At 37.0% G+C, this 27,082-nt stretch overlaps 1 protein-coding gene across 1 annotated transcript in view; it reads right to left on the reverse strand.

The window, feature by feature from the left end:
• Positions 1–25,366, reverse strand: part of SMCO2 (single-pass membrane protein with coiled-coil domains 2) — a 27,672-nt gene extending 2,306 nt beyond the window's left edge. The window contains 9 exon segments of the mRNA XM_032283939.1: positions 3,939–4,114; positions 5,451–5,504; positions 12,344–12,441; positions 19,454–19,552; positions 19,555–19,592; positions 20,249–20,376; positions 22,882–22,937; positions 22,940–22,977; positions 24,992–25,366. Of these exon segments, the coding sequence (XP_032139830.1) occupies positions 3,939–4,114; positions 5,451–5,504; positions 12,344–12,441; positions 19,454–19,552; positions 19,555–19,592; positions 20,249–20,376; positions 22,882–22,937; positions 22,940–22,977; positions 24,992–25,125 (821 nt within the window). The 5' untranslated portion in view covers positions 25,126–25,366.
• Between the last annotated feature and the right edge of the window lie 1,716 nt (positions 25,367–27,082).

The following is a 27,082-nucleotide window of genomic DNA, read 5'->3' on the forward strand; positions in this document are numbered from 1 at the left end:
TTTTAGCAGAGATGGGGTTTCACCATGTTGACCAGGATGGTCTCGATCTCTTGACCTCGTGATCCACCCGCCTCGGCCTCCCAAAGTGCTGGGATTACAGGCTTGAGCCACTGCGCCCGGCCTAGGCAATCTTAATTAGAAGGTAATCATGTGAGAAAAAGATGAGCAACTCAACCTGATTATAATCCTCCCATGTAACACAATAAAGCAATAAGTGAAAGGCATTCAGCTATTTACTTATTTGTTTGCCTGGCTGGTTGGTTTTGAGTTATTAGTCACATACTATAAAATTCACCTGACACATTGTACAATCCAGGGGCTTTTGGTTTATTCACAAGGCTGTACAATCATCACCACCACGATCTAATTCCAGGAAATTTTCATCACCCCAAAAAGAAACCCCATTCACTGAAGCAGTCACCATCTCCCTATTCCCCACCACTCTGTGCCTGGCAACCATGAATCTACTTTCAATCTATTCGGATTTTCCTACTTTGAAGATTCATATAAATGGAATCATTTCAATATTCCTTTGTGTGTGGATTTTATCGGACATAATGTTTTCTAAGATCATGTAGATGTATCAGTACTTCATTCTTTTTTGCAGCTAAATACTTCATTGTGTGGCTACACCATATTTTGTTTTTCCATTCATCAGTTAATGGACATTTGGATTGTTTCTACTTTTTGGCTATTATGAATAATGCTGCCATGAACATTTGTATACAGGCTTTTGTGTGGACATATATCCTTTGAGTATATATCTAAGAGTATAATTGCTGAATCATGAGGTAATTCTATATTTAACTGTTTTAGAAACTGCCAAATTGTTTTCAAAAGTGGTTGTACCATTTTACAATCTCACTAGTGATATACAAGGGTTGCAATTTCTCCACATCCTCTTCAATGCTATATTGTCTGTCTTTTTTACTGTAGTCATCTTACTGGATGTTAAGTGATATCTCACTGTGGTTCATTGTGGGTTTGATTTACATTTTTTAAATGACCAATGATGCTGAACATCTTTTCTCATGTTGGTTGACCATTTGTGTGTCTTCTTTGAAGAAATGTGTATCCAAGTCATTTGCCTATTTTTCAAACTGGGTTGTTTATCTTTTTGTTGTTGAGTTGTAAGAGTTCTTTTTTTTTTTCCCACAGTTGACAAATGTTCTTAATGTTCTTAATATTCTTGTGTTTGCATCATGGTTGTTAAAAAAAAAAGGCAAACAATGCTAGTGACCACTTTGGTAAAAACATACAGTGTTCAAACCTAAGCAGGATTACATCCTTTGGACAGGTTTTATTCCAGGGATATAGAACCCCTTGGCCATGACAGCCTCTACTGCTTCACACAGCCGTGCACACCACATGTTCACCTTCAATACCTCTCCAGTCTTGTCGATCTTTCTCCACACAATAGCAGTGACAATAGAACTCTGTGAAAGTAGTTGCCCGCTAATACATAGAACCACAAGAGTGTGCAGAAATAAGCCATCTAAAATCTTCTGCAGTATCTCAGGGAATCATAAAATGCACCGGCCTCGTTTCCATTCCTTCTCATGGTGCAAAATAATCTTGGTCTGTCAAGCAGTGTTTTGGAGCATCTCTTCATCAATATTGGCCACGTTTGCAGTAGACCTGGTTCTAGTGAAACCATGCAAAAAGTAAGCAACTGTATTTCCTCTGTCATCTAGCATTTTGTCAAATGAGAAGATGTTGTCAGTCAACCGGTTATGGGAAAGTTCAGTTTATTTAATACAGCCATAAGCAACAGATGTCTAAGTAGTCTTCAATTCCTCTGCAGTTAAGACCTTGTCTTTTTCTTTTTCTTTCAATTTGTCCATGGATCATTATTGTCCTTACTCCAGGCCTATGAGATGAACTGTTTCATCTGAATATATATTAAACTTCTTGTCTTCCCCTAGCATCACACTGAATCCAGCATGGGAGACTTGAGTTACTTTAGGGTCATACCAACCAATCATTTGAGCAGCAGAATATATTGTCTGGAAGTGCAGAGATTGTCCACTGTCCACCCAGAGATAACCGTATCTGCTTTTTCCTCAAATAGTATTTGTTCAAGAGCAGCCAGATCAGATGCATCATAGTTATAACCTCCATCTGATTTTTTTTTTTTTTTCTTGAAACCAGGTCTCACTCTGCTGCCCAAGCTGGAGTGCAGTGGCATGATCTCAAGGCTCATTGCAGCCTTGACTTCCCTGGCTCAGGTGATCCTCCCACCTCAGTCTCCCAAGTAGCTAGGACTACAGGTATGTGTCACTAATTTTTTTTTTTTTTGGTAGATACAAGGTTTCATCATGTTGCCCAGGCTGGTCTGGAACTCCTGGGGCTCAAGTGATCCACTTGCCTCAGCCTCCCAAAGTGCTTGGATTACAGGCGTGAGCCACTGTACCCAGTCTCCATCTGATTTTACCATAGTTAATGCTATGGAAAATCCTGGGAGAACACAAACTTTCTGCCCTCATCTACTTGCACAAATCATCTATCATCAAATTCCTTTACATCATTCATCCTATCTTGATAGAAGGATTCCCTCTATCTATTAAAAAGATGTCAAGAGCATCATAGATTTTACTAAATTCTTGGCAGGAGACATCACAGATAAACATCCAAGCTTTTATAATATCTAGGTTTTACTCTGGAACAGAATGATACACTGATATGCTCATTTCTTAAACTCCTCCTCAGTACCAAACCTCTTAGATTACTTATAAAAGGCCTGAAGATTCCCAATAGAAGGTGAAACTGTTAGATAAGCTGGAAATTTATTTTGCAGGTGAGCAATATGCATGCCAAACTGGGTCCCCAATCTCCTACATGGTTTAACCTGAGCACATCATATCCTGCAAATTCAAAGAGGCGGCATATGCTCTCTCCTATAATGGTCAACCTGTGGTAGCAACTCAGTATATGTCAAGTTCCAAAATTATGAAGACAAATTCATGCTTTTATGTACCCTTTGGAATACTAGGAGAAGACACACGTGAAAAATTTAATTTCAATAACATGCTATGGGCTCTCTGACAGGATTATGTGTAAGATGTGTACATAAACTTTTACAACTCAACAGCCAAAAAAAAAAAAAAAAACCAATTTTTAAGAAAATGGGCAAAGAACTTGATAGAAGACAGAGCTGAGATTCTACTTGGGTTGGTGGTTGGAGGTAAAGAAACAAAAATGTTTCCTTAGAGGAAATTACTGCTCAGAGTGTAAATGATGGTGTGGCATCTCCTGAACAGGATCCAAAGAGCCAGCATTTTCTGGTCATGTGTTTCCAATACTGTCCAAGGGGAAGGCATCCTGTCCAGCAAACAAAACTTTTCAAATTTCTTATCGGTTATGTTCTTTTGGTGGAGGCAGTTGCCTCATCCTGTGTAGATATCATCTTTTAAGATTTTAAATATAGATTTTAGAGACAGAGATATATATAGATATATAGAGATAAATCTATTTATATCTATCTATACATAAATCTCTGTCTATATATCTATAGAGATATGTAGAAAAACTTCTCCAAATTTGTAGCCATCACGGAAGAAAATTTAAAATTAAAGTATTGACTTAATATTGTTTGAAAGAGTCTTCAGGCAAAAAGGAACAGACTAACTAAAAATATAATTGACATTAATAGCCACCCACAGGAGGTCTTTGGTTATATATCTTTGGTCATATATCCTTAGATTTATCTAAAGCAATAAGAAAGCAATCTATATCTATATACTGAATGTAATAGATCTTTATCTAAATAAGAAAAATACTATGATTCCAATAACATATAGACTTTTAAAGAACATAGATAATTTACAAAAGAAAATAAAACATTTTAATCAACACTTGGAAAAAAAAATCAGTCTCAGCAGAATCCATACATTTTGGGGCCTTCATCCAGTCCTGCATGGCCCGTTGCTCTGACTTACCACACTGTAATGGGGAGAAGAGAGTTCTGCACTAAAAAGGATGCTGGGGCCTGAGGAAGCAGGGCCTCCATCTCCTCCATATCTGTTTCTTCAGAACTGTGAAAGTCAGTGTCCTCTGCCTCCATTTGATACATCCTCAGCTTTGCATTCAGCAGTTTCACATTCTTGCAAAGTTTCTGAAAAAAATAAAAATAAAAAAAGAACAATTAAGTACCTTAAAAAATTCTAAATGTCTCCAAGTCTCTCTATAGATAATGCAGAGTGCTTTTCTTCTGGATCACCTCAGGGACCCACATTAGAAATCACACATAGGTCCCAGGAAAAGATCTTTGGCAGGTGCATCTTGAATGGAAGGAGACTTACGCATTCACAGTGTAAGGTAGCACCACAGTAGGAAACTAAACAAAACTCACATGTTAATCTTTAACCACTAGATTATTAATGTAGAAAGATATCCTTGTACTGAATTCGTCTACTCAATTCATTCATCTATGCAAAGCATATTTATTGGGTGAGTCCTGCTACCAGCTTCTAAGATACAGTGTTAACAAAATAGACAAAGAATGCAATCTATTACAGGGGCTCGGGGCAAGTGATAAACACTAAACACATACATACATTCTATATTACATGTTAAGATACATGCTAAAGAGAAAACAAATAGGGTGTGGGATCAGAGAGTGGCTGAGGTTTGGTGATGGGGTCATCTAGTCGAGATAGGTGGGATGAGTCAGCCTCAAAGCAGCTGACATTCTTGAATGAAGATATACATGAAAAATGATACATTTATTATTTCGTTGTTTCATTTACCCAATCACATTTACCTCAATGTCTAAGATCTTGTGGGAGGAGTTCAAAGATGAAGTAATTTTTTGAGGTAATGGAAATTAGGAGATGTCTCGATGAAGAGATGACCTGTGAGCTGAGCCTTGAAGAATGGGTAATGTGTAGATATGAAGGGCAACCATCAGATAGTGGGATGAGAAGTAGAGGTAGCACAGGGGTATGAGAGCTTGGGAGTACACTGGAACTGCACATGTTCTGTTGGCCCAAGCAGAAGGCCAGAGGGGAGGAAGAAGGCCATAAGACTAGAAACCATCATTCTCAGCAAACTAACACAGGAACAGACAACCAAACACCACGTGTTCTCACTCTTAAGTGGGAGTTGGACAATGAGAACACATGGATACAGGGAGGTGAACATCACATATCCGGGCCTGTCAGGGGTTGGGGAGCCAGGGTAGTATTAGGAGAAATACCTAATGTAGATAACGGGTTGATGGGTGCAGCAAACTGCCATGGTACATGTATACCCATGTAACAAACATGCATGTTCTGCACATGTATCCCAGAACTTAAAGTATAATATTAATTTTAAAAATAAATAAAAATTTTAAAAAAGAAAGAGACCAGTATGTGTTGCATCATCACTCTAGGCAAAGAATGACCACTGTATTTAGATATAAATTATCTGATCTTATCATCATTGGAATTGTGTAACTGAAATCTTACCTCCATTCTTTCCATGACTTTCTTTAATTTATAAGTTTCATTACAAGCATTCACATAAAAGACATCCACAATTCTCAGTAAAGTGAAATTTATATTTTTCTGGTTTGTACAATAAAATCTCACTTATTCTGACAACCCTTATAAAGTGCTTTACCAAAATTTACTTTTACTCAGTAAACTTCTTCCTCTTAGAGCAAATTCATGGTGTAATTATAAATTGCAGACTGTAAGTGCTAGAACCATAGGATTAACAAGATTATTTTCAATACTTCAGAAGTATGCATTTACGCAACAGCAGTTAATAAGAAATCATGCTTCCCTCTACTCATTACTCCTTCCTTGCTCCTTAAAAAACTTCTATCAGGACACAAATTGAAGAAACATAGTTATGTTTCTGAGAAAATATTTCTTTTAAATATTTAAAATTTTTAAATTTGTGAATGTAAGTCTTCATTATGTCAGATTGAATATTCAGGCCCAAGAGCTTTGCAAAAGAGCTGTCCACAAAGAGATCTGGTTCTTTTTCTCTTCTCATGTCTCCTACAGGTTGCCAGGTAGAGATAACAGATGGTTTTGGCTGGTTTCTGTCAGTAAGTACAAGACACAGACTAAAAGCAAACCATCACCTTCTAAGACATGAATGCCAGTTGCACGTGTGTCACAAGTAAAGAATGCCTTTAAAGGTTTTAAATTAATCATACACTAAAAGACATCCAGGATACCCTGAAAAGCAGAGCTATAGCAGGAAAAAGAGTGTACTGGGATTCAAGAAAAATGAAGTCTAAAGATGACACTTACAGAAATTGATTTTTTTGTTTTTGGAAACAAGGTGTCACTCTGTCATCCAGGCTGGAGTGCAGTGGTGTGATCATGGCTCACTGCAGCCTGTGGTGATCCTTCCACTTCAGTCTCCTGAGTAGCTCGACTACAAGCATGTGCCACCATGCCCAGCTACTTTTTTAAATTTTTTGTAGTGATGGGGTCTCGTTCTTTTTTTTTTAGCTTTTTATTTTAGGTTTAGGGGTACATGTGAAGGTTTGTTACATAGGTAAATTTATGTCATGGGGGTTTGCTATACAGATTATTTTATCACCCAGGAATTAAGCCCAGTAACCAACAGTTATTCTTTCTGCTCCTCTCTCTTCTCCCACCCTCTACCCTCAAATAGACCCCAGAGTCTGTTTCCTTCTTTGTGTTCATAAGTTCTCATCATTTGGCTCCCACTTATAAGTGAGAAAATGTGGTATTTGATTTTCTGTTCTTGAGTTAGTTTGCTGAGGATAATGACCTCCGGCTCCATCCATGTCCCCACAAAAGACAAGATCTCATTCTTTTTTATGGATGCACAGTATTCCATGGTGTATACGTATCACATTTTCTTTATCCAATCTGTCATGGATGGGATTTTAGGCTGATTCAATATCTTAGCTATTGTGAATAGTGCTGCAATGAACATTCATGTTCATGTGTCTTTATGGTAGAATGATTTACATTCCTCTGGGTATATACACAATAATGGGATTGCTGGGTTGAATGGTAGTTCTGCTTTTAGCTCTTTGAAGAATAACCACACTGCTTTCCGCAATGGTTGAACTAATCACTCCCACCAACAATGTGTAAGTGTTCCCTTTTCCCCACAACCTCGCCAACATCTGTTATTTTTGGACTTTTTAATAATAGTCATTTTGACCAGTGTGTGAGATGATATCTCACTGCGGTTTTGATTTGCATTTCTCTAATAATCAGTGATCTTGAGCTTTTTTTCATGTTTCTTGGCCACATGTATGTCTTCTTTTGAAAAGTAAAGACAGGGTTTCATCATGTTGCCCAGGCTGGTTTTGAACTCCTGGGCTCAAGCAATCTGCCTTGGCCTCCCAAAGTGCTAGGATTATAGACATGAGCCACCATGCCCAGCTTCAGAAATAGATGCTTAAAGAAGTACTTGCAAGAGCAATCAAAGGCAGGGATTTTTGAGGCATAGTTTGTACTGGTAAACATTGTTTATAAAGCCCCAAATATGCAATAATATAAAATTAATAAATTCAAATATCAAGCCTTGCATTATACTGGAGTGAAAAAAAAGTAAAATGACATCTACTAGCAGAGAAAATTGTTGAAGAAAAAATGCTAAGTGCTGAAGCAGTTGCAAAACAATATGTGTAATATGATCCCATCAAAACAACAATGTGTAAATACATGTATAAAAAATTGGAAGAATATAAATATACTAACATGTTCATTGTGTTTGTCTTTAAGGGACAAGGATTTGTTTTCATTTTTATATAAAATCATTTCATAATGTTTTGTTAAAATAAACATGCCGCCAGCCATGGTGGCCCACGCCTGTCATCCCAGCACTTGGGAGGCCAAGGTGGATGGATTGCTTGAGGTTAGGAGTTCGAGACCACCCTGGCCAAGATGGTAAAACCCCTTCTCTACAAAAAATACACAAAAGTGAGCCAGCTGTGGTGGTGTGCCCCTGTAGTCCCAGCTACTGGGGAGACTGAGGCACAAAAATCACTTGAACCTGGGAGGTGGAGGCTGCAGTGAGCTGAGATGGTGCCACTGATCTCCAGCCTGGGCAACAGAGTGAGACTCTCTATCTAAAAAAAAAATTTTATATATATATATATATATATATTAAAAATTATATGTAATATATATATATACATACACACATACATATAATCAGCATGCCTTACTTCTTTTAGAAGAAAAAATACATGTGCATGTGTTTGTGTGTGTGTGTGTGTATCTATAATGGGAAAGGACGTGCAAGACCAGTTCTTTGCATCTGGAAATATGGACAAGTCACTTCATCACTGCATCTCTTTGAGTCACACTTTTTGTTTCTGAAAATGAGGGTACAGGCTAAGCAACAGTAAGTTCCCCTCTGGATCTAAAATTCTGAGTATGTCTTTCATTGAATTTTAGATTCCATTCCCTGAAATTCTCTAAATCTGAGATTTCTTTGAAGCACTGTTTTCTTCCTTAATTGTAAAACTATTTTGTCACTACTTTGTCAAATGTGTTATACAATCCTTCTAATTGCTTTCTACATTTTCATGATCTCCCATTTAAAAAAGGGAATATAAAACAAAAGTTGGAACCAGGTGTGGTGGCTCATGCTGGTAATCCCAGCACTTTGGGAAGCCAAGGCAGGAGAATGCTTGAATCCAGGAGTTTAAGACCAGACTGGGCAACATAGTGAGACCCCCCTACCTCTACAAAAAATTAAAAATTGTTGGGCGGGGTGGCACACATCTGTAGTCCTATCTACTTGGAAACCTAAGGTGGGAGGATTGCTTGAGCCTGGGTGTTCAAGACCAGCCTGAGCTGATGACATGATGACATGGCGAAAACCCATATGTACAAAAAAAAAAATAAAAAGAAAAGAAAGAAAGAAAAGAAAAATAAAAAAAGAAAAATTAGCTGGGTGTGGTGGTGTGTGCCTGTAGTCTCAGCTACTCAGGAGGCTGAGGTGGGAGGATCACCTCCTGAACCCAGGAGGTAAAAGCTTCAGTTAGCCATGATGGTGCCACTGTACTCCAGCCTGAGTGTCAGAGTGAGACCCTGTCTCCAAAGAAAAAAAAGTCGTTAATGAATGATATGTGGAATTTAAGCAAAACAAATGATTTTTAGGAGAAAGGCCATTTATGATAGAAAATAAAGTTTGAGATTTAATAGAAGCTGGATTTTTTCCCTTTTGTAACTATCCTGGGTACCCAATCTCTAAAACCAATGTTAATTACATAAACAAAATATTACTGACCACATCCCATGTAAGTGGCCACTGAGCTAGGCATCATGCTAGTTGGATATAAGTAACAAGAATATTTATCCCCAAGTAGTTTATAGGTACTTGGAGGATGCATAGTATATCTGTTTTTTTTTTTTAACACATTTATTCATTACCAATCCCTGAATTCGGTGGTTTAATTATTTAGAGAGGAGCTGTGCTGTGACAATCACCTTTTATTTGCTATCCTAGGTTATTTGCAGAGTAAACATCTTCATATAGCCCTTTTCAAAGATAAATGGGACAAGGTCAGTCTCTGAATGAAAGTCGAGAAATTCACATGGAGATTTTAGAAAGTTTCATGGCTTGGGGACTCAATATTAGGCCAAATAACATCCAAAGGCCACCTCGAAGTCCTCTCTGTAGCTTGAAGTTCTTTCAAATACTTTTGTTTCTGTTTTGCTCTAAAAAATAATTTTACCAATTTTTCCTCCTCCCCTTCCATGCCTTTCTTAGCTATTCCATTTCTTTATGGAAAATACGTGAGCCAATACATGTGATACTATTTTAATTTTATTAACTTATTTCTCCTTTAATTTTCCCATTTTATCTGCTGTTCCTATATCTATTTCTAACAATCTTCACTTTCCCCTTCATCAGAGTAAACCTACAGCCATTCCTACTAACTTTGTTTCTGTAACAATTGTATTTATTTATTTTGTTGTTTTTGTTTTTTATTGGTTGGTTTGTTTGTTGAGGCAGGGTCTCACTCTGTTGCCCAGACTGACATGCAGTGGCTCACTGAAGCCTTGACCTCCTGAGTCCAGTAGGTGATCCTCCCCCTTCAGCCTCCTAAGCAGCTGGGAGTACAGGCATGTACCACCATGCATGGCTAATTTTTAAACCTTCTGTAGAGATAGGGGTCTTGCTATGTTGCTGTGGCTGATCTCAAACTCCTGGCCTCAAGTGATCCTCCTCCCTTGGCCTCCGAAAGTGTTGGGATTACAGGTATTAATCACCACACTCAGCCAACAATTTAAAGCTTCACCTTTATATATATTATTGCATTTCTTTTTATATAGCCTTTTCCATCAGACTGTAGACTTCTTGAGACAGAATTTGTGCCATTTTTTTGAAGACACATTTATTTAGATATAACTTACAGTAAAACTCACTTTTTAAATTATATAGTTCTATGAATTTTGATAAATGCATACTGTTGTGTAATCACCACTACAAGAAGATATAGAATATTTCCATCGGTGCCTAAATTTCCTTATACCCCTTTGTCAATCCCCATCTCCCTTCCTTCACTAAACCCAGGTAACCAACTGCTAATCTACTTCCGGTTCCTACAGTTTTGCCTTTTTCAGAGTTATGTAAACAGAAGCACAAAGTATGTACGTAGTCTTCTGAATCTGGCTTCTTTCACTTAGCGTAATGCATGTGAGATTCATTCATGTTGTTGGATCAATCAGAAGTTTGCTCCTTTTTATTGCTGAGTAGTATTCCATCACATACATGCACTGCAGTTTATCCACATGGCAGCTGGCAGATATTTGGATTGTTTCTAGTTTTCAAGCGTGTGCCTGTTTTGTTGTTGTTTTTAATGTGTATACAAAACTGTGTATACCCAGCATACAGAATTTCCATATATGTGTGTGATGCCTTCCTCTTGTATATTATCCCAAGCCCCACCTTCTAAAAAAAAAACCTCACTTTCATTTATGTGTGTGTTTCTTTATCTTTCTCCTCAGTCTTTCAATACTCCTCCTTCCCTACCCCCACCTGCTACTGAAATCTACATTTTTGTAATACTAACAGCTGGCTTTTGGAGGAAATTTTCTAAAGCAGGATATTTCTTGGCCTTTGTCCTCTTCCCTTTTTTATAGTTCGCAATTTCCAAAGCCCAAAGATAGTGAAAAAAACTCTTTCAGCTCATGCAAAATGAGACTGTGACTCAAAATGTTGGACTATATCAGTTAAATGTAATTTTTCCCCCAGGCAATAGATCTGCACTGATCTGTAAATGCTTTTAATATGTAAGAGGTCCAAATAAATAATACCTTCCTACAATAAAAGAGACTTTTCTCTTTCACTGCTTCCAAAACCCACTCAATTTAAATTCTTGGGCTTGAGTTAAAATTGAAGCTAGCAATTTCAGTTAAAAGAGGTTGTTAGAAACAGACTTTTTTCTTTTTCAGGGACATTTCTTCAAAGCAAAAAAACTATCTGGCAGGACTCTGAAATCTCACCTGTGTCACAAGTTGATCTCTACCTTTCAGCTGTAATATTCTACTACTAAGAAAATGGAACATTAGGCTGAATGTGGTGGCTCATGCCTGTAATCCCAGCTCTTTGAAGGCCAACGTGGGCAGATTGCTTAAGGCCAGGAGTTTGAGATCAGCCTGGACAACATGACGAAACCCCATCTCAACTAAAATTACAAAAAATTAGCCACACATGGTGGTGCATGCCCATAATCCCAGCTCAGGAGGTAGAGGCATGAGAATTGTTTGAACCCAGAAGGTGGAGAATGCAATGAGCAGAGATCGTGACATAGCACTCTAGCCTGGGCAACAGAGTGAGCTGTCTCAAGAAGAAAAAAAGAAAGAAGGAAAATTGAAAATTAAACCTTTCCTTGAGAAGAGTCTGTAAGAAATGCGAGGAGACACAACATCAGGAAAACTTTGGAGACTGTGAAAACCAACACAAGAACTATTCATGGGGCATCCAAGACAAACACAGGTAGATCCCTTGCACTCTAAGGATGCAATTCTAGACAAATATTTATTTCCTGGATATTCTCTGTACTGTTAGGTATTGATACACAAAGATTAAGAAAAACAGTTCTCCATTAAGGTACTCATCTTAAGGTGGCATCGAGATAGAGTTTCTTGGTAACGGAGTTTCTAGGTAAAGTAGAAAAGTCTAGGCTTTTTGTGTCATTAGAGAAAACTGTGTTACTCAGGAAAAGGGTGCTCAGAAGCAACCACCAGAGAGCATTCCTGCTTATAAGTCTTATTTCTTGTTATTGCCTATTGTTTAATAGGCAATAAACAATAGGTGACAACAAGAAAAAGACTGTAGGGAGGTAGGGGAGGAAGTGACAGAAATCCCCAGCCTCTCAGTCTTACCCAAATCTCTAGCTTACCTCAGTGTTTGCCTGCTGATCAAGATCAAGGTCCTTGTCCTCCAGCTTTTCAATTTGGCCCTTTAGGGTCAGCATGTCATTTAATAAACTGCAAATAGAACAAGAAATGGACTAAGTCCTGCAGATTAAGAAAAATCACTCAATAGAGGGGATAATTTTGATCTTTCAGAACTGAAACACCATTCTCATATAAAAGGATGCTTGAGTAGTGCTTGTATTGCAATGGACGGTAAGTGAAATTCAAAAAAGTTAAAAGCACTCTAAGTAATCTACATAATATTAAAGAGATATGAAGTCTAACTGGACACAGGAGCTAAAAATTAAAAGGATTAAAATGTAAGTTTATAAAGTTTCTAGAAAAAAACAGAAAATTTGGGGGACATAGGATTAGGAAAAGAGTTTTTAGGCTTATCATCAATTGCATAATCTGTAAGAGGGAAAATTGCTAATTAAACCTCATCAGAATTAAAACCTTTTGTTTGTCCAAAGATTCTGTTAAATGGATTCTGTGTGTAAAGACAAATTACACACAGGGAAAAATATTTGCTTAGCATACATCTAGCAAAGACCTTGTATCTACACTACATAAAAATCTCTAAAAAACTTAACATTAAAAAAAAACAAACCTGTCCAATTAGAAAATGAGCAAAAGGCATGCATAGACATTTCACCAAGAGGCTATATAGATAGCAAATAAACACACAAAAGGATAGTCAACGCCTATTAGCCATTAGAGAAATGCAACTTGGTACTACAATGAGATATCACTATATACTTAACACAATGGAAAAAAAGAAAAGAATAGTGATATAACACCAAATGCTAGTGAGAGTGTGGAAAAACTAGATCATTCATAAATTGGTAGTGGAAATACAAAGGTTTCAGCCACTCTGGAAAATCGTTTGGCAGTTCCTCTCAAAACTTAAAACTAACTTATCATATGACCCAGCAATTTCATCCTTGGGTAATTATCCCAGAGAAATGAAGACTTATTTCACATAATACATGCATGTTTAAAGCAGCTTTAGTCATAATAACTCCAAACTGGAAATTACACATTTGTCCTTTATTGGATGAATGGTTAAACACACTGTGTAGATTCATATCGTGGAAGACTACTCAGCAATGAAAAGGAGAGAAAGATCAACACATGCAACAATTTGGATAAACCTCAAAAAAATTACGCTGAGGGGAAAAAAAAAAAGCCAATCTCAGAAGGACAAACTGCATGATTTCACTTATGTAGCATTCATGAAATAGCATAATTATAGACATGTGGAACAGATTTGTGGTTGCCAGGGGTTAGGGATGAGTGGGAGGAAATATCTGTATAAAGAGGTAACACAAGTGAGTCTTATGCAATGATTCAGCTGAGGATCTGATTGTCACGATTATGAAAGACTACACAGCTCATAAAATTGCACTGAACTATACACACATGGATGAGTGCATGTATAAACAGTGAAGTCTGAATAAGCTCTCTGGATTGTACCAATATCAAAATCTTGGTTTTGATGGTGTACTCAAGTTGGGCAAGATGTTACTATTCAGGAATGCCGAAAATAAGAGTTCCTTGTATATGTATTTTTGAAACCTCCTATGAATCTATAATTATTTCAAAATAAAAAGTTAAAAATAAAAATGGAAGTATAGGTAAAAAGAGTTATAAAAGAAAATAGGAGGAGAGTTAATAAAGAAGACTAATCTGACTAGTCTCATATTCGCCTTCTAGCTTTTCGTCTACAGATCTCTGCAAACTGTAAAGCCCTCTGGCCCAAATGCTTTATAACATTAATTCAGAAGATATTTGTTCAGTATTTACTAAGTGCCAGGTATTGTGCTGAATGCTGATGATTATAATAGAGAATAGTATAAGCAAGGTCTTTTTCCTTTTAGAGATAATAATGTAATGTGGATTTGCCGGCAGACAAGAAAATCCATTGAGAATATTATTAATGTTTTGGGTACTTCTGCTTTCAATCAACATGGAGTAACAGGAATTGGATTTAGCCTCCTATTTTAAACAATTTTAAAATGTAAAGAATATATGAGACAATGGTTTTCAGATGTTGAACAACAGACAGCGCAGGATACGGGCCCCTCACAGGTGAGATTGACTCTTTAGTTACTTCGGATTACTCCTGCAAAGAGATTTTGGACTTCAAGTCAGAGAAAGGGGATTCAGGAGAAGGCTGGTGGTCTCCATGAGTTAAGAAGATGAAGTTAGAAGTTCAAGGAGACCACAGAGATTAGTTTTGCCCAGCAGAGTGCCAGAGAGGAGACAGCTGCACAGAGAAGAAGCTCCAGAGATCTTCCCACTTGAGAAAGTCCCACTTGGTCCTTCAGCTGAGACATTGATTAGCACACAAGTGTGATTAAACTCCTTGAAATGGGAGGGAAATCATAGCAGATTGAAGTGGGGAGAACAATCTCTAAAGATCAAGCAATGCTGAGAATAATTGCCAGAGTGGAAAATTCTTGTAATACACAAGTCATCAGGTACAATACTCAGAAGGTATTGTTTTAGTAGTAGAGTCATAATGGTCCTAGACTAAAGGCTGCTTTGGTCCTGCCTTACAATAATGAAAAGCGAGCCTCAAAAGGGTCAAACTACTTCTAAATAACTGTGTTCCAGAATAAAGCTCAAAATTTAAGTGTACACACAAATGTCTCAAGAATACTCAAAACCAAATGAGGTACAATTTACAATGTCTGGCATTCAATAAAGAATTACTAGACATGCAAAGAAGCAGGAAGCTAAAATCTATAAGAAGCTTTAAAAAGGCTGGGTGCAGTGGCTGACACCTGTAATCCCAATACTTTGGGAGGCTGAGGCGGGTGGATAGCCTGAGGTCAAGAGTTTGAGACCAGCCTAGCCAACATGGTGAAACCCCATCTCTACTAAAAATACAAAAAAATTAGCCAGTGTGGTGATATGCACCTGTAAAACCAGCTACATGGGAGGCCAAGGAAGGAGAAATGCTTGAACTCAGGAAGCAGAGGTTGCAGTGAGCCAAGACTGCACCACTGCACTCTAGCCTGGGTGACAGAGTGAGACTCTATCTCAAAAAAAGAAAAAAAAACTTAAAAAAATAGAGGCAGTATTAGAAATGATCAGATGATAGAATTATTGATAGATTATTGGTGCCCACCCACCAATAATCAAAGCCAAGTCCCCCATCCAACTAATGCTATATATACAGCTTTAGGAAAAACTAATCTTTCCCTATGAAAGCCAATGATAAATTGGAAGAAGTGACTATTACACCAGATATACATCAATGTAAGAACCAAAGAAACATGAAAAAGCAAAGAAATATGGCACCTCCAAACAAGTGAAATAATTTTCCAGTAACATCCAAATGAAAAGGAAGTCTATGAAATGCCTGAAGAAGAAATCAAAATATTTATATTAAATAAAGTCAGTGAGCTGTAAGAAAACTCAGGTAAGCAATACAAAGAAGTCAAGAAAACAATTCATGATCTGAATCAAACAGAAATTATGAGACTGAATAATTCAATGAATGAAATAAAAATACAATAAAGAGCTTCAACAATAGACTAGATCAAGGAGAAGAAAACATTTCTAAACTTTGAAGACAGTTGTTTTGAAATAACTCAGTCAGAAAAAAAAAGAATAAAGAATAAAAAAGAAAAAAGAAAGCCCTACCTGACATATGGGACACCATAAGGAAACCAAATATTTGGATATTAGAAGTTCCAGAAGGAGAAGTGGGCAGTCATGAAAAAATACAATTTAACAAAATGATAGCTAAAACTTCCAAAGTCTTGCAAGAGATAAAGACATTCAAATACAGAAAACCGAAAGAACCCCAAATAGATTCATATCAAAAAAAGTATTCTCCAAGGCTCATGATAGGCAAACTGTCAAAGTCAAAAAGAGAGAACTCTAAAAACAGCAAAAGTTTTTACATATAAGGGAGTATTCACATATAAGGGAATACTCATCAGACTAACATAGTTTTCTCAGCAGAAACCTTATAGGCAAGGAGAGAATGGGATGACATATTCAAAGTGCTGAGAGGAAAAAAACTGATAGCCAAAAATACTATACCTAGCAAAGCTATCTTTCAAAAAATGAAAGAGAAGTAAAGTTGTTTCCAGACCAGCAAAAACTGAAATAATTCATCATCACAAGAAATGCTTAAAGAAATCCTATGTCTGGCAGTGAAAGAACAAAATCTACAATCGTGAACACTCACAAAAGTATAAAATTCACTTACAGAATAGATATACAAATGAGAAAGGGAAAAAGTCAAAGATTATCACTACAGAAAACCATCAAACTGCAATCATAAACAATAAGAAAATGAAATAAGGATATACAAAACAACCAGAAAACAATTAACAAAATGACAGGTATAAGTCCTTACTTATCAATAATAATTTTGAATATAAATGGATTAAATTCACCATTTAAAAGATACAGAGTGGCTGAATGGATTTTTTTTAAATGACCCAATTATATGCTGCCTAAAAGAAACTCACTTCACTGTAAAGACACATATAGACTGAAAGTGGAGAAATGGAAAAAATATTTCATGCAAGTGAAAATCAAAAGCAAGGAGTGGCTATGCTAAGAACAGACTTTAAGTCAAAAACTGTAAAAAGAGACAAAGAAGGGTATCATATAAAGCAAGCAGGAGTGGCTATGCTTAGAACAGACTTTAAGTCAAAAACTGTAAAAAGAGACCAAAAAAAGATATTATATAATGATAAAAGGAACAATCTAACAAGAGGATACAATATATATGCATCCAACACTGGAGGACCCAGATATATAAAGCAAACATTACTAGATCTAAAGGGAGAAACAGATTTCAATACAATAACAGTTGGGGCCTTTAATGTCAGACTCACAGCATTGGACATATCATCTAGGCAAAAATTAACAAACAATTGGATTTAAACTGCACTTTGGACTAAATGGATCTAACAGATATTTACAGAACATTTACTGCAATGGCTGCAGAATATACATTCTTCTCATCGGCACATAGAACATTCTCTGTGATCGACCATATGTTAGGCCACAATACAAGTCCCAACAAATTTTAAAACATCAAAATCATATTAAGTATCTTCTCAGACCACTCTGGAATAAAACTAGAAACCAATATCAAGAGGAACTTTGGAAACTATAGAAATGTATGAAAATTAAACAACATGCTCCTGAATGACCATTCGGTCAAGGAAGAAATAAGGGAGGAAATTAAAATTGCTTGATACAAATGAAAACACACACCTTCCAAAACTTATCAGAGACAGCAAAAGCCAGACTGAGAGGGAAGCTTACAGCAATAAACATCTACATCAAAAAAGTAGAAAGATTTCAAATAAACAATCCAACTATGCACCTCAAGGAACTAGAAAAGCAAGAATACACCAACCTATAAATAACAAGTAACCCAACAACCCAATTTTCAAAATGGGCAAAAGATAAACAGAATTTCATCCAAGAAGATATACCTATGGCAAATAAGCACATAAAAAGATGTTCAATATCACTAGTTATCAGCTAAATGCAAATTGAAATGCATTTAAATGGTTGCAGTAAAAAAAGAAGCTGATAATATCAAGTGCTAGTGAGGATGCTGAGCAACTGGAACTCTCATACACTGTTTGAAAGCCATTTTAAAATCATTCAGTGGTTTCTTAAAAATACAAATAGTACACTTATGATACAACCCAGCATTCCCATTCCTGATTGTTTACCCAAGAAAAATTAAAATGTATGTTCACACAAAATCCTATACATGAATGTTTATGGAATCTTTATTTATAACTGCCCAAAATCCTACATGTTCTTCCATTGGTGAATGGATAAAATGTGGTATATTTATATAATGGAACACTATCTATCAGTAAAAAGAATCAAACTACTGATACATGCAACAGCATGGATAACACTCAAATGTATTATACCAAGAGAAAGAAAGTAGACTCAAAGACTACATGCTGTATGACTCCATTTATGTGACCTTTTGGAAAAGGCAAAACAATAGGGATAGAGAACAGATCAGCAGTTGCTAGCAGCTTGGCCTGGGGAGTGTGGTTAACTATAGTAGAGCATGAGGGATTTGCAGTGAAAAAAGTGTTCTGTATTTTCACTGTGGTGATGGCACAACTGTATGCATTTTTCAAAACTTGCAGACCTGTATGCTAAAAAATATAACTTTACTGTATATAAATTATACCTTATTTTTTAAAATGTAATTTATGGTGTTGAATCAATAAAACCACAGAATTTTTTTAAAGAATATTATAAATGCTTTGGAAGGTTTTAAAAGAAAAAGCCCATTTTGGATATGATGGTCAAAAGAAGGCCTCTGTAAAGAGAGGTTTAACTGAAAGGTGAGGAAACAGCTAGAAGAGTAGTTGTGCTGTAGGAAAGTTTGAATGTGGTAGGAAAGTTCAGAAGGCCAGGGATATTTATGTCTAAGAATAGCTTCCATTCATTAATAGTTATACACCAAGCCTTGTGTTAAGTTCTTTACATACAGAATTTTACTGACTCCCCACAATAAATCAATGAAGTAGCTGTTATTAGTTCCCTTTCACAGAAGAAGAAAGCTGAGGCTTTCAAAAGGTTGGTTAATTTATCCCAAAAATGTCAGTATCAGGAATCAAACCTGGGTCCCTTTGACTCCAAAGCTCATTCTCTTTATACTAGTGTCTAGGTAAATAACAATTTATTTCATCCTTTTTTTAAAAATCTTAAATTTTTTCATTTAAATTCAGAGACACACTAGCAAATATACTTTCCATTTTTTTTCTATGACATGCTGGCTGGCTTAGCCAATATTGAATAACCCCTTAAGGATGACTGGAGACCTAAAGGCCTTCCTTTGACTCTAGTAACACAGACTCAAAGAAACAATGTAGGAGAGAGATCTTCTAGAGAAGAAAGAACAAAGATACAGGTAACTTGGATTTAATTTTTGAGATTTTGACATTGGCTTCTAATCATAAGACTTCTTGTCCTAAATACTTTATCATCTTAAGCCCAGAGTATCTTAAGTTTTTAAAGCTATGAAACTCTCTGCTATTTTATGACCAACCCCCGATACCCTACAATTACCTCTTCACTGTTTTCTATTTCATATATTTTTTTAACAATATTGTCAATTTTCTCCATTCCATTTATGTAATCAGCTCCAAGTTCTTTCACTTGGAGACCTATCTTTGGTTCCAGCAGTTTAGCTTGAGGAGCATGTCCTCTAGACACCTGCAGAAATATTATGATGATCAGTTTCAAAGCAGAAAATGGGAAACAACACACATAGCCTGAAACATTCTTCCTTTGAATGGCGAGTTGATCTGTTTAGTCATCCTTGGCCAGGTGGATATACAAGCCTCAAGAAAAGAAGTTTGGGCATTTATTTGATATCCACTTTAACAGATATTTAAAAGACTTGATGAAACAAAGCATATTTTATGTTTAATAAAAAAAGATATATTTTTAAGTTCCTTGTGTGGAATGAATATTAAATACCGATATTAAGATAGTGTTTACAACATGGTGGGGGAGGAGAGGTATACAAAAGGGAAAAGACCCAAGGGCTTTACAACATACTCTTAATGATAATTATAGTTTTCCTATCTAGAAAATTATCTGAGAAGGTTGAAATATACATTAATTTCAGGCTCCAAAGAAGAGTTTGCTCTTTCTTTTTTTCCTGTGCTCTGTCTATATCCCTAAAATGTCCTTACTCCACATTATTGCTAGATCATGTAGGTAGTTACCTATGCACAGGAGTGCTTCATGGTTCAAGACATGTATGAATTTTAAATCTTCCAGACTTTCCCTAAGTTCTCTGCTTAAATTCCATTTCCCCCTCCACACATTATTAAATGCTCTCTCTTGCATGTGTCAAGGCTTACAACTCAAGGATGTTCTTCTTTGAAAACTGCAGAGATGTAGACGATTGAGAGCCCTCATCAATATCTGTTCCTTGCTCATCCTGTTCCCTCAGGTCCTGGTCATGCTCAGCCTCCAGCTCCAACATATCCTGGTAAAAATGATGACGGAAGGAAAGCAGAACAAAAGGTTGCTACGAGATGTGGTGGTTCTTTCAACCCTACCCAACCCCCTTTCTCTGGGGTCAAGCATACAGTCCTCTCTGAGACTGGAGCCTTCTGATACATCTGTAAGCTAAGCAGACATGCCCTTCTGCTCTGTCTATAGAGGAAGGCTGGGGCAAGGGCATAAAGAGAATCAGTGTCCACATGCAGAGCTCTTTTCAGTCCTGATGAGTAATTGAATTCCATCTGACCATGGACTCCAACATTCCACTCAAATTAGATGACTGTTCTGGTCTATTCAAAAAACAATCAATGTCACAAAAAAGCAAAGGTGGTGGGATTATTCTATATTAACAGAGTCTAAAGAGATAGGAAAATCAAACATGTTGCATAGATCTTTTAGGATGCTGGTTTAAAAAATATGGCTGTAGAGGACATTTGGGGACAATTAAAGAAATTAGAATGTTGAGAGAATTGAGATTAGTACATTAGCGCTAATTTTTCCAGATGTAATAACCGTATTTTGTAGCAAAAAGTTTTATTTTCAGAGATGTTTTTTGAAGTAAACAGGAGTGAGGTGTCATGCTGTCTTTGACCTACTTTTAAATGGTTCAGAAAGTTTCATCTATTTATATATATAAAGGCAATGTGACAAATGTGAAAGATTTTTTAATCACAGGTGTGGGAATATGGTTAACCACTGCATAATTCTAAGTTGTCCCTTTATTTAAATTGTTTCATATGAAAGATTCTGGGGGAAAAGCCTACTCTATTAGTTTGATCAATAAAATTTACTTTTTTGTTTCGGTATTCTTTCCATTATTCTGGAAAAACATCTAAGGCATGTTCTTGCATTTCAAGTCTCTGCATGCAAAAATGGACAATAATTTATCCTTGAACACTTCTTTAGTAACTATTTATAAAATATTTCTTCTGTCCTTTGAATAAGTTTGATCTGAATTTCCTGTGTTTCAGCAGAACTATTTTTCTTAATTGTACTTTAGGTTCTGGGGTACATGTGCAGATCATGCACGATGGTTGCATAGGTACACACATGGCAATGTGGTTTGCTGTCTCCATCCCCCTGTCACCTACATCTGGTATTTCTCCCCATGTTATCCCTCCCCAGCCTTCCCACCCCCCTGCTGACCCTCCCTTTCCCCCCGCAACATACCCCAGTGTGTGATGCTCCCCTCCCTGTGTCCATATATTCTCATTGTTCAACACCCGCCTGAGTGAGAACATGCAGTATTTGATTTCCTGTTCTTGTGTCAGTTTACTGAGAATTATGGTTTCCAGATTCATCCATGTCCCTACAAAGGACACAAACTCATCATTTTTTATGGCTGCATAGTATTCCATGGTGTATATTTTTTCCTTGTCCATTCTATTGTAAATGGGCATTTGCACTGGTTCCAGGTCTTTGCTATTGTAAACAGTGCCACTATGAACATACGTGTGCATGTGTCCTTATAACAGAATGATTTATATTCCTTTGGGTATATATGCAGTAATGGGATTGCTGGGTCAAATGGAATTTCTATTTCTAGGTCCTTGAGGAAGCGCCACACAGTCTTCCACAATGGTTAAACTCAGAACTATTTTTAAACTGGAAGGAGAAAAGTTTGGAGGAGGGAGGATAGATCAGTCTCTTTTTTAAATGTCTGTGTAAACTACTGGCCAAGTCAATACAAATAACTAACATTCATGTAACTCTTTACAAATTACTTTCATGTGCATTATTTATTTTCATTCTTGTGTGGCCATTTGTGTTTAGTGGCTTGCCCAAGGTCATAGAGTATAGAAAGTTAAGTGGTGGCCCCAAACAGGAATGTCCATGTCCTAATACAGAACTAGAACCCCATGCATATTATTTTATTTGGACAAAGAGTCTTTGCAGATGTAATTAAGAATCTTGAGATAAGATCATCTTGAATTACTTGAATGGGTTCCTAAATCCAATGACAAACATCCTAATGAGAGACAGAAGAGGAGAAGACACAGACACAGAGAAGAGATGAAGGATGTGAGGATGTGAAGGTGTGAGAATGAAGACAAGAGACCAGAGTTATGTAGACACAAGCCACTGAAGGCCTGGAGGCCCAGAAGCTTAAAGAAGGATTTGGAAATAGCTGAATTCTATTGGAAGACAGTCTGTGAGCAGGGGGTGATTTTTATGTATGGTCATATGGTGATTTGCTCAAAGGTGAGAAATGTCACAGCTATTTCATAAATTCCCAAGGATAAAAATAACATAAAATTCACTTTTTTTTCATGGGAAGGCTAGTAAGGGCCTCATGTGGTAACAGCAGCATCCAGTAGAAACAATGTCATCCCCTGCCTCCCTCTTAGTTCCAAGCTCTGAAGTTCTGCACCAATTAGGAGGAAACTCTCAAACAGTTTCTTACCACTTTGAGATACATGGTGTGAAGTTCTTCTCTTCAACCTACTGTGTCATTTAAGTGTCTCTCTTACCCATTTTCAGTGTCTACCTTGTGAAGAAAGTCAGTTTGAGGGTTTTCGGAGGTAATGTCGTCCTCATCATCTGATCTAAGATGTGGTCCATTTCGATAATTTCCTTTAGCAAACTGCAAGCCACACAATCCAAACAGAGGCTGTTATTATGCCCTTGGGTCAGAGCTTGGGCCTGCCCTACTCCTTTCCAAAGGGAAAACACTGAGAACTTTCCCAGCCCCAAGGAGCACCTGCTATCCTTGTACTGAGCTCTTTCTGTGTGAACAACACCTCACATAATATAACTCACAAAGTAGAAAAAGAAGGGCTGGATAAGTAATAATTGGCTGAATCCATAAAGCATTTATCAGTGAGATTCTAAATTCCAAAGTAACTGCAGCTCTGCACATATGTATGCATAAATGAGTGTGCAAAATCAACAAATAAGTAAATTAATACCCTGTTTTTTAAAAAGTGGAGTTTAAAAACGTTGTATGGTTTAGTCATGGGCAGTGAAGAGTAGGTCTACAATGCTCTCTTGATCTCCACCCCCAGCTGTCTTCCCCACAATGTTTACTAGCTTCTTCTTTATTTTCAACAGAGATTCTATGCACAAATAAGCAGAGATGTTTACGTATACATGTATCTATATCTATATCTGTCTCTCTGTATAATACAGAATAGACCCTTTAAAATATGTTTGGGGGTGATATTTATATAGTCTATTCTGTGCATAAAAATACTTTGAATTTCTTTAACCTATTTTGGAGTCGATTTCATATTAGTACACACAGAGCTGCTTTGTTTTTAAAATGGCTACATGGTATTCCATTGTGGGGCTGTATGATAATTTTCCAATCAGTTTTTTTATTAACAGGTATGTAGAATTTTTCCAATCATTTGCTATCACAAACCATGCTGGAATGAATATCCTTACACATCTATATGTTGTTGTTGTGTATGTGTGCAGTGTATCTATTGAATAACCCTACAAGTAGAACTTCTAGATAAATAGATATGTGTATTCTAAATTTTGACAGATTTTAACCAAAGTGTGCTTTAAAGAGGTTGAATCAATGTACACTCTCAGCAAAAATGGTAAGAGTGCCGGTTTCCCACTCCTGTCTAAAACCGTGTGCTACTGAAATTTTTGATACTTGCTACTTTGGTATGTTGAAACTCGTATCTCATTTTGGTGTTAGTCTCATTTTATGTATGAGGTTGAGTGTCTTTACCTATATGTATAAAACTCATTTTTATTTCATTTTCTAAAATAAGGGTGTTGATAGCCTTTGTCCATTCCCTACCAGACTGTTGTTATTAATATTTTGCTGAAGAGCCTATATGTTCTCTCTCATATGCTTTTGAAAGGGTCACAGTAAATGTGTGATACATGTCTATAAAAATAGTTCCCAGTCTATGGGACTTGAACCCTGAGGGTGGAGGTGTTGTCAGGGTCGAGAGAGAGTTGAGTCACTTCACATCCATCCTGCTTAGAAGGGGATCCTAGAATCTATAAAGATTTCTATAGTCTGAATAAATACTGCCTACATTAAAAAAAAAAAACTTATATGAAAAACTGCCCAAAGTTTTCAAATGCATATGCTACTACCTTCAATAAATTATAAATGCATTTAAGAACGTCTTTGATATCATAATAGCTTTCTTGCCATATGAGGGGTTCTTGGAAAATTGTTTCCCTTAAAAATGTTTTTCTAGTTAAAAAGGTTGTTAATCATAGCTAAATTCGTATGCATTTTTAACATGTACTAGCAAATGTATATATGTGTTTCTACCACTGTTTGTATTCCCTCAATGCCAGGAAGTATTTTAAATGGCTTAGATCTTTAGCAGGTAAAGAGAGTGAAGCCACAAAACAATGAACATATATTCCCAGATTGAGATTAACGTCTAGAAAACTAGACCCTTTCAAATGGGTATCTGGCCAGTTTATGACTGTGGGCCTCTTTAGCTTCTCAAAAGGCCTACTACGGTAAATATTCCTGAGATAAAAATTCAATAAATTATAGGAAAGACTGCCAACCTAGACCCTGAACCTGGAAATATCATCATTTGCATACCACTGGTTCAAGAATGTCTACAGTTGGGACCCTAGAAACTGCTTCTGCAAGCTCAGTTCTGACTTACTCCTGCATTGCGCTTTTAGTCACATTGAGCTTTTGGAAAAAGCCACTGTTCCTCTCAGTCAACAGTTGTTCCTGGCAGTCCATCTTCACCTGCAGAGACACCTCGTGATTTAGATTTGTGGGCATGAGAGCCATTTCCCTGGCACTGCAAGGACAATAACCACAACAGGGATTTTATGTCAGGATTGGCAACCACATCCTCTTGGCTGACACCAGCTGACATCTTCCTCAGGGCATTTGGCTTTAATTTATACCCTTCCAAACTGGCTGTTCATTGTAAGGGACCCCAAAGCAAGCTCTTAGGTTTCTCTTCTCAAGTATATATGAGAAAGTCCTGTGTGGTAATCTCCAAGGACACACCTCTAGAGAAGTGTCTAAGCTGCTAAACGTGCATTTTGAATGCTCAAAGGAGAATACAATGGAGGAATATACAATAACCAGCTTGGAAGAATGGGAACTTTCATTTTTATAACCTCTTTCTGATTATATAATAATACGCATATTGTAAAAAGTAAAGGCAAAAGAAGAAAGTAAAATCATTGGTACTTCAGAGGTAACCAGAGATAACCCCAGGGATATCCAGACTTAAGCACTGTTAATATTTTAGTACATTTTATTGCTGCTTCTAAATTTGGTATTTGTTTTATTATTTTTCCATTGTTGAAACTAGGTTATTTCTAATTGCTCAGTAGTATAAGTAATGCAGTAATGAATATCTTTGTTTAGTAATTTTCAGTGCATGTCTAATTACCTAAGATACTTCCTTAGAGGTGGAATTGCTGGGTCAAAAGGGTTTGCCCACATTTTTAAGGATTTAGACAAATATCTCCAAATTGCTTTCTAAAAGGTTTAACTAATATACACCGGCATCAGCTGTATGTAAGAACAGGAACCTTTATTCCAGTCTGATAGGCGAGTGTTCTCTGGATAGCAGAGGACTGAATTGCTGGAGTACTTAAGTAGCATGAAAAATAACACAGAAAGGAAAGAGGAAAGAAGGTGGAGATGTGTGAGATAGGCTCTGGGAAGCTCATATGAAAAGCTGTAGGGAAAGGACAGATGCAGAACGTAACTCCTAGTTATAGGCAGAAATCAGTAGGGTGTGTCCAGGCCAAACAGGAAGAAACCTTCTCTTCTGGATATTCCAGTGAGTGATAGCTGTAGATTGGCCTAGAACTAGAGGTTGGCCTGGCTCTCACGGGAAGAGGAGGCATTTTTCTGCAAGGGTGATTTATAACAGGGACTAGCAACCAGGAGGAAGAACCGGGAGGAGGGAGGCCCTGGGAATCAGAGATGTTAAAACTATTTGGACACACAAGGGCTCGATCATTCTGTGGCAGAATTGAGCTTTGTTCTTGACCTGTGTGGCATAAAGGGGGCCCCTGTGAAAGAGAAGCATCAGGACAGAACTAGAACCTTTGATGGTGATGGCACCATTCTTTTTAACTTTGAATGTGACAAAGAATAAACCTTTGATCTCCCTCAGCAAGATCACTATGGCCTACCAATTTTATTGCAGCCCCTATCTGGACAGTTTTGTCCATTTCCTGAAGGTGTTAAGCTTTACAAAGGGAATTCCAAGCTCTGAAAGGCGAACAGACACTGAAATCTGACTTGTTTACTGTTTTTCTGGTCCAAAAAATAGAATACCATAAAAGGAATAAAATTTCCTTATTTTGACAATGCTCTGACATCTATCTCAATGGCTTCCCCAAGAGTGATTTCAAAGAAAATATATTCTGTCAATTCAGGCACCTACCCAAATTCTGCCTCCATACATTCTCTCACATTTTACGTAACAATTAGAATCCTAACAATGGCTTATGTCTGTGCAGCCCCTAACAGATTACAAAATGCCTTTCATATATTTTCTCATTCAGTTCTCACAACAACATGATACAGAGAATATTATCCCCATTTTATGCTTGTAATAATGGAGCCTCTCAGAGATGATGTGATTTACTTAGTCAGATATAAGAAGTAAAGCCAGGACTCAGAGCCTCCATGTCCTCCCAGCTACTGATAAAAAACATTTTTCCCACCTCCCACCTCCAAAGATGATCTAGACCAGAACTCTCCAATAGAACTTTCT

This window comes from Sapajus apella, unplaced genomic scaffold (genome assembly GCF_009761245.1).
Source record: "Sapajus apella isolate SASKATOON/1434 unplaced genomic scaffold, GSC_monkey_1.0 scaffold2, whole genome shotgun sequence".
Classification (NCBI taxonomy): domain Eukaryota; kingdom Metazoa; phylum Chordata; class Mammalia; order Primates; family Cebidae; genus Sapajus; species Sapajus apella.